The sequence below is a fragment of the Grampus griseus genome, assembly GCF_964374135.1.
Source record: "Grampus griseus genome assembly, chromosome: 4".
Classification (NCBI taxonomy): domain Eukaryota; kingdom Metazoa; phylum Chordata; class Mammalia; order Artiodactyla; family Delphinidae; genus Grampus; species Grampus griseus.
In genome coordinates this window covers 17,630,770-17,639,204 of record NC_138997.1, presented here as the reverse complement: position 1 = coordinate 17,639,204, position 8,435 = coordinate 17,630,770, and the positions used below count along the sequence as shown (strand labels likewise).

Below are 8,435 nucleotides of genomic sequence, written 5' to 3'. Positions count from 1 at the left end.
TGTGTTCTACTTTAGCAATACTTCTCTAACTCCATGTAGCCCCTCTAGCTTTCATTGAACCAGAAAACTACAATACCAGAACAATTATCACTCATTAAGTACTTGCTAGGTACCAGGCCCTGTTCTAAGACTCACATGAGTATTAGATTTACAAATTTCGCACAACCAAGGAAAGCCAAAGACAGTGTGCACTCAAACATCTCAGATTTGTTTATTAAAAAAGAGGTAATATTTAGCATTGATTATAAGGGTTTCTCTTTTAATCCTCACAACAACCCTATAAGCTTGCTAAGGGACCTTGGATATTGTACAGATCAACTTCCATATCCTGTAAATCCTCCCTGAATCCACTGTACAGATTAAGAAACCCAGTCATTTTTTTCCTCTGGTGTCATAGTTTATGAAATGAAATAAGCAATGCACTGAATGTAAATGTATTAATAAGAGCTCAGGAACAATAGCACGTACTGGATAAAGAGAGAAAAATGGCTGGCAAAACATGTAATAAATATTCAACACTCTAAATCACAAATGCAGAAGACACAAGTATTTCTTATAACAGTATACCAAAGCATCATACTGTCTTTTGTTTTTTGCAAAATCCCTGGTATTCTGAATTTGTACTTATGTAAGCAATGATATTATAAACACTATATTTATACATGAGGGAGCATGGAACTTATTTGTGTGTACATCAGATGAACATACTGTTGCCATTTGTTACTGCTATTCCCCTTTTTTGTATGAAGGTGGATGAGTAAATCATAGTATAGAAAAGCAAGCATGCTTAAGTTAAAGTCCTTGCTCATGGTTTTGGTAGTTTGTTATAGTACATTGGTGTATGAAAGGCAATAAAATTATTTAATCAATTAGATTTTCCCTTCATATACAACTATTATTTCCAGTAAGCAGCCTTACAAACTATCTTTACAGTATTAATTAGAGAGGATACTTAGAGGGGTACAGCAATGAAACATACTTCATCCCTGCACCTGATAAACACCTGGGGTACACCAATGTGATGAACTTTCGGTTACAAGTAATTAACTGTATCCACAACATTAAAAACTCTAGGGGCTTCCCTGGTGGCGCAGTGGTTGAGAGTCCGCCTGCCAATGCAGGGGACACGGGTTCGTGCCCCGGTCTGGGAAGATCCCACATGCCGCGGAGCGGCTGGGCCCGTGAGCCATGGCTGCTGAGCCTGCGCGTCCGAAGCCTGTGCTCCGCAAAGGGAGAGGCCACAGCAGTGAGAGGCCCGTGTACCACAAAACAAAACAAAAAAAACTCTAATAGACCAAGTGTGTCATCTTTTGACAAGTTTATTATGGCACTTAGTTTTTCCTAATTCTGTCCTATAGCTCCTTTTGAAAAATCAGCTCTGTTTATTTAACCCTGCAAAGATGCAAACGAATGACAGAAAGGATTTTGTAACCCTTTTAAGAAGATAAAAAAGGACAATCTCCGCTAATTATCCCAGGTACATTTTCTATATTAGTCATTACTTATGCCCTGTAATTCCTCAGAGCAAGGCCCATTCAGTCAAAGAGAATGATATTATTCAAAGTCTTTCATAATAAGTAAATTATTTTCTGCAGTAAAATCCCCAAGGGCTTTGCAAAATTTCAGTTACTCAGGTGAGCCGAGAGAAACTGCTACTTTCTAGAAGTTACAATAATCTTTCTGGCCCTTTGGGAGTACTTAGTTTATGAGTTATGCCTAAATACCCTAAGGAAATTGAAATGGGTAATTCCCTCACTGGTATAGGTTCAGATCACTTACTATATTAATCCTAATAACTCTCCTTAGATGCAGGTAAGAGGCAGTCTCACTAGCACTGCCACCCAAATAAGGAGGCTCTGTGGCCTGTCCCCCGCCCCCAGCTGCCATACCCGACTGACCATCCACTGGTCCTGAACACATTTGCCACTGAAATTGCTTTTTAATTGGCTTAAAAGGGCTTATTTTCCCCTTTTCTATTGTTGAAGTAGAGGTGGAAATCTGCTTTCAAAGACTAGCCTATCACATCTCCTTCTTTGGCTCCCCTGACCTTCAGGCAGCGCAGCTGCCTGAGTTGAGTTAAAAATGGACTGTCAAGCTGCTTTTAATTTCTGCTGCTCTGCCTCCCAGTGTCCTCCCACTGATCTGTTTATCACAGCTTCCTTACCCCTTCTGTTGTTGTTTTTCTTACTAAGAGTTTTTAGCCTGGACCGCTGAAACTGCTTCTCAAGGCCCTAACCGACAGATCCTTGTACACAGAATCCTAAAGGATTGGGAGCCAACACCAGAACCTCCTGCTTGTAGAAACTCTTCTCCCTCTAGGCATCCCCTTCCTCTCCTCTGCTGACCCACCACCGTCTTTGGGAAAGCTCACTCTGACCAGATCACCTCTACTGGCACACCAAAGCGGGAACAGGGTGGCTTAGGCACCGTGGATGAACACATAATGTTTGGCTTCTTGCCACACATGGGTTGGGCGAGCCTGTTGACCCTGAGCCGCTCCTCTGTCCCTCTGTGGGCTCAGGTTCAGGACTGCGCATCAAGCTTCACAGGGATTATATCCCTAGCAGGACATAAATCACTGTACTTGTATCTTCATTGCCCCGAGACCCTTCAAGACCGCCCAAGACCAAGTTCCTCCCGCTAACGGGGCTTGCCAGGAACTGCTGCCTTTGCGAATGACAACTGCTCCCAGAGCCCGGGAGGGTGGTGGAAGCAGCTAAAATCCCACTAATGGTTTTGTTTAGTTTCTTGGCAAACTCCCCTTCATTCAAGCTGCCGGCGCTCTGGAGCCAGGTCTAATTAGAAGAGTACCAGGCTCACCCTTTCTCGCGGTGAAAACGCATTAGTCATAGATGAAGCAGTACGAAGGGTGCTGGGGGTGCAGTGAAGACCCGAGGCTGGAGAGCCTCGGATGCGGGAAGGCAAGCTAGAGCTGACCGCGTGCGGGAGAGGAGAATACAGAGACGCTGGGACGGGACGCGGAGTAGAGTTGACTCGGTGAGAGGCCAGAACTAAGCGCAGAAATGATGCCCATTGAACATCTACACAGATTTAAGCAAAGTGGTCAGTCTGACAGAGCAAAGCCTCAGGTCACGGTAATAGACAAAAGGCCGAAAGCTTCCCGCTGCCCGGGACAGAAAGTCAACAAGGGCATCAGGAGTGTGAGTGTGTGCGCGCACGCTAGGGGAGGGGTCGCACCAAAGAATCCTGGTTGGCGGCGGAGGGGAGCGGTCAGTTTTGGGCGAGTCGTGCACCCGGAATTGCACTCACGGGGACCCGCGGCCCACCCAGGAAACAGCAGGTTGCAACCCTACCGCAAACTTAGCCTAAACTCCCAGCGGCTAGCCTAGGGTTGCTGGAACTATCGGGGTTGGGTTGCAACCGGACCCTGGAGAGGCGGGGCCCGGGGCCGGGGCGGGGCGGCGCAGGTGGGCGGGCCGGGGCAGGGTGAGGAGGCTGGGCCTATAAAACGCCCGCCGCCCCAGAGGCGAGGCAGCTTAGTGGAGCTGGGGCGGGGTGGGCTGGGGGCGAGCGGGGTGCCGATTGCCGCTTGGGTCCGCAGGTCCCTAAGCCCCCGAGGGAGGGGCCTCCTGAAGACGGTGCCTGCCTCGGTTGACCCGCAGCTTTTTGGCCAGCGAGCGCGTCGGCCCCGGCGAACTCCCAGCAAGTGAGCCTGGGTGGGAGGAGCGGGGCCTGGGGGCTCCGGTGCTCCGGGCGCAGTGGTGAGCTCCGCGGGGCAAGCCGGCTCCAAGTTTTGCTAACTTTGAATTAGTTTCAGGTTGTGACTGTAGGCGTCTCCGCTCCCGGAGTTTTGTTAACCTGAGTTGCAGAGGCCGGTTCCTCCCCTTTGGAAAAGGAATGCTTCGGCTTGTTCGCTCCGGGGACTCTGGGCATTTTAGGAGCCTCTGCACGTCTTACTTGCTTTTGCAAATCTGTCCTTCTTGCCTCCTTTTTCTAGCGCCCCAGAAAGGCCGTTCCGCCCCGCGAGGGAAACAGAGCCGTTGACCATGGTTGCAACGGGCAGTTTGAGCAGTAAGAACCCGGCTAGCATTTCGGAGTTGCTGGACCGTGGCTTCCACCCGGGGAACCTACTAAATGGTGAGTTTCTCAACCGCCTACCTCTCTTCCCTCCAAAGGTCGCAGCCCCTGGATAGATGGGATTGGCGGGCGTGCAGTGTCGACCCCCTCCTTGAATGTTGGAAGTGCCACAAAATCCATCTGAGAGAGACTCCTTTCCAAACTTTTAGCATCTTCTGTCCATGATGGTGAGAAACAAAAGAAGCAAAAGATAAAACCCCAAGGGCTGCATCCATCTAGTCTGCGGCTAATAGACTCTTTGGAGCTAAAAACTGTACAGGTCCCTACCCTACATGGTTGTGAAGTTATGGTGAATTTTAAGTGTACAATTATGTGTGTTTTAACAAATGTATTCACCTGTGTAACCACTACCATCACCTTCTGCCCCCAAAGTCCCATGTACCCCTTTGCCATCAATTCCCCACTCTACCTCTCCCGTCCCCAGGGAAACACTGATCTGCTTTTTGTCCCTATAGATTACTTTCACCTCTAGGGCTGCATGCAGATGGAGCATGTAATATGTACTCTTTTGTATCTGGTTCCTTTCCCACAGCCTAATGATTTTGAGAGCCACGCTGTTGCTTCTATCAGTATGTGTTCCTTTTTGTTTCTGAGTAGTATTCTATTTGTGGATATACCCATTATTTCATTTTTTAAGGCCAAAAGGAAACTTTAAAACAGCAGTGATGCTGGACATATTGTCATTTGCAATTTTAAACAGGAGTTTCTAAAGTAACACACTGCTCTGCCACTCAGGAGCTGTGGGCATAGACCAATTGCTTAAGATCTTTGGGCCTTCCTCATTTAGAAGGCAAAGTGGTTGATGATCTAATTTTATAGGCCAAAGCTCTAAAATTCTCTATTTTCAACGCAGATAAAATATGGAGCCTTATAATTTGGAGTGCATTTGTTTCAATTAGTTTAAAAAAAAGCAATGATCTAAGTTTATACGTGATGTGGAGAGAGGAAAATGCAGTAGCCAATGAAGTGCAGTATGCTTAGGGTGGGGAGCCCACAGGGCATCTGCCTGTGCCTGCTTAGTTGACTGTGTGTGGTGAGGCATCCTGCCAAGTGGTAGGATTAATTTGGAACGTAGGTGACCAAATGCAGAGCTATCTCCTTTCCTTTGAGCAAATCTAATTTTGTTTTCCTAGGAGTATTTTGTTTTGTTTGGCTACAAAAAACTACCCAGCCAGTTATAAATATCCATGTGAACCTCAGAGGTCTTCTCTTTGAGCAATTTTTAATCGAAGAGGTTGAAGCTAAAATTGGGATCTACAGGTCATTCCAGTAAAGACTTACAAAGAAAACACAAATTTAATTGATGTTTAATATAACTCATCAAAGTTCATTTTAAGTTCATCACTAAAGGACAATACCAAAAAATCTGTTTTTTACAATAATAAATGAATGTATTCTTAGAGTTAGAAGGTAATAATCCTTAGTCAAGAAAAAATATTAACATTTTTATTCCAGAACTAATGCATAGTCTCTGTAAAAGAAAATAAGAAAACCCCCATAAGCAAATCAGGGAGCAAGAAAGAAAAGAAAATCACTAGTATTCTAAGATAACCATAAATAGATTTGTGATACGTAGTCAGATTGTGTGTGTGTGTACACATATAAATTTTTTAAAAAATGGTTATAGCCTACCCACCTTATTTATCAAAACCTTTATTTCATAGGTGAACTTTCAGTCTCAGGTTAAATGATTTGCTTTATTACCCAGCGAGTTAACAGCAGAGTGAGATCAGCTGACTTCCAAACAAATATTAGAACAAGTAGCTGTAACAGATAGAAGAAATAAACAATGTTGCTATATCCCAGTGTGTTTTTTTCTGCTCCTGGATTTTTTTTTTTTTAATCTTAAACTTCCATTTTCCACAGATTTTGACTACTGGGATTATGTTGTTCCTGAACCCAACCTCAATGAGGTGGTATTTGAGGAGACGACTTGCCAGAGCTTGGTTAAAATGCTGGAGAACTGTCTGTCCAAATCAAAGCACACCAAACTCGGTTGCTCGAAAGTCCTTGTTCCTGAGAAACTGACCCAGAGGATTGCTCAAGACGTCCTGCGGCTTTCCTCCACCGAGCCCTGCGGCCTGCGGGGCTGCGTTATGCACGTGAACTTGGAAATTGAAAATGTATGTAAAAAGCTGGATAGGATTGTGTGTGATTCTAGCGTGGTGCCCACCTTTGAGCTTACCCTGGTGTTTAAGCAGGAGAACTGCTCATGGACGAGCTTCAGGGATTTTTTCTTTAGTCGAGGTCGCTTCTCTTCTGGCCTCAGGCGAACTCTGATCCTGAGCTCAGGATTCCGACTTGTTAAGAAAAAGCTTTACTCCTTGATTGGTACAACAGTCATTGAAGAGTGCTGAAAGGGAAGCACTGGAAAGGGTCCTTTTTATGACTGGGTAATAAAACTTCGCAGCGCTCCATTAAAGTCATTGTAGTTTGCCGTGCCTGCTCTTGGTAGGAAACCCCAAACTGAGTTCATCTTCTTTCTATTTCATATTCATGGCCACCCCAACTCAAGGGCTTATCTGGGGACTTTTGAAAAATGACCCACAAGAGAGTACATTGTCTACATTTATCACAGTTTTTACAAAATGGAATGGAATGGAATAAGGAAAAAAAAGAAGCAATCCACTTTAGTTTTTTATTTGACTCCACAAGTTTTCCAGGTAGTCTTGCTACTAGACTGTCTGAACCCACTTTGCCTAGTCTGATTTTCATATGGCTTTTTTTCTGTAAGTTTTCAGAGTGATCCTTTCAATCACAGAATCTTAACTGAATGATGCTTAGCCCATCAAAACTTGCAAAAGCTCATACCACCCATTTCCTGCCCCTACTCACATGTTCTTATACAGGAGGATAGAATTAAGTAGGTGAGCTTAATTAAAACTTAACCCCACGCAAATGTGAGTAAGGAATGTCACAGTAAGAACAGAGTTTTGTACTTCTCTGTCTCTCTGCATCCTCTCCGCTCTTCTGTTTCAAAGAGGTGGCAAAAGCTTGAGCTACCATTTCAGTAACCACAGTATTGTTTTAAATAACTTTATGGTACAATATAAGCTCAGTTTTTCTAGTTCTTAAGTATTGAATTTTACCTTTAAACTAGAAAAATGGAAAATGCTGATTTTTTTGCATGAAGTTGATTACTTTTCCATTGAGTGAATGGTGAATGTGTATAAGGACGGGAAGTGAGTTCCAGTTCCTTTCTCATTCACTTGATAATCTAGCTTCTTTCTGCTTTTACACTTGATCTCAGATGGACCATCTCATCATGTCAGTGTCATCTCATCTTTGGCCTTTCCTGAAAACTAATGTAACTCGCCTTAACCTGAATCTTCAAAGGAGATAGCTGCACACTACCACTTTTAATTATTAAGATGGGTCTATTTACAAAGTCTCCTTTGACCATGGGTATCTGGTTTATAGTACAGACTAGAGAATGAAAGTCATGATCTAGATAACCAGTGCACACACCCAGCTTTCTTCATCCTTGGATACCTGTCCCTAGGGAACAATAAAGGCCTTATTTTTCTCTTGTTTCAACTAGCTAGATCTTTATCTTTTTTTATGTTAATGAGAGAACATAGCCAACATATTATAATGTTCATCCAGGAAGGCCTTCACATCCTTGCTGTAGGTCCTGGATAAGGAGCTTGTTCAGGTCTCCTTAGCACCACTTTACATACCTGAGGCCAGGGTTGTAGAGACCACGCCTTCATCCTGGTGTAATTCAAAAGCAGGTGTGATCCTATTCCCATAAATGCCCTAAAATTTCCCTATTCAAATCAGTAAGTGTTCTAGCAAATTGAACTCTTCAAATGCTTGGAAAGATACCACAACGCCAGTCTTACAGGACTGGGCCAGGATAAGTCAAGCTTGTTTTGCATGTCTATTATTGTCCAGGGCTCTGAAGGTCACTGTAATTCTGTGGGCGAGGAGTCTCTGGCATGGATGTAAAACTGTTGTCCTTTTTCTACTAACAGTTGTCTTTGACTCTCTTGTCTTCTACACTCACAAAATAGTGGTGACTTATAGAGATTCTTAAGTTAATATTCCTGTTAAAGGAAATTAAAGTTTGTCTATTTTTGACAATAAAGCATCATATATTTTTAATTCTCTTGTCCTCTTTGTCTTTTGTGAGTTTATGCAATGATCACCCTAAAATAGATTTGACAATATTTGAGGGAAGGTGACAGAACAATTATTTATCTCCTTTTTGACAAAGGCTATTTGTACCCTTCATTATAATATTCCAATTGTATATTGCATGTGCTTATGTATCAATAAAGAGTCATTTGCTTCATAATTTTTCAAATACAATAATATTTTTCACTGGAAGACAA

The 8,435-nt window shown here is 43.6% G+C and overlaps 1 protein-coding gene across 1 annotated transcript; it reads left to right on the top strand.

The window, feature by feature from the left end:
• The first annotated feature begins 3,508 nt into the window (after positions 1 to 3,508).
• DDIT4L (DNA damage inducible transcript 4 like) lies at positions 3,509 to 8,223 on the top strand. The gene is made up of 3 exons (XM_082653880.1): positions 3,509 to 3,667; positions 3,959 to 4,098; positions 5,965 to 8,223. Exons 2-3 carry the CDS (start codon positions 4,008 to 4,010, stop codon positions 6,453 to 6,455), a joined length of 582 nt encoding a protein of 193 aa, XP_082510006.1. The 5' UTR covers positions 3,509 to 3,667; positions 3,959 to 4,007; the 3' UTR covers positions 6,456 to 8,223.
• Positions 8,224 to 8,435: the final 212 nt, after the last annotated feature.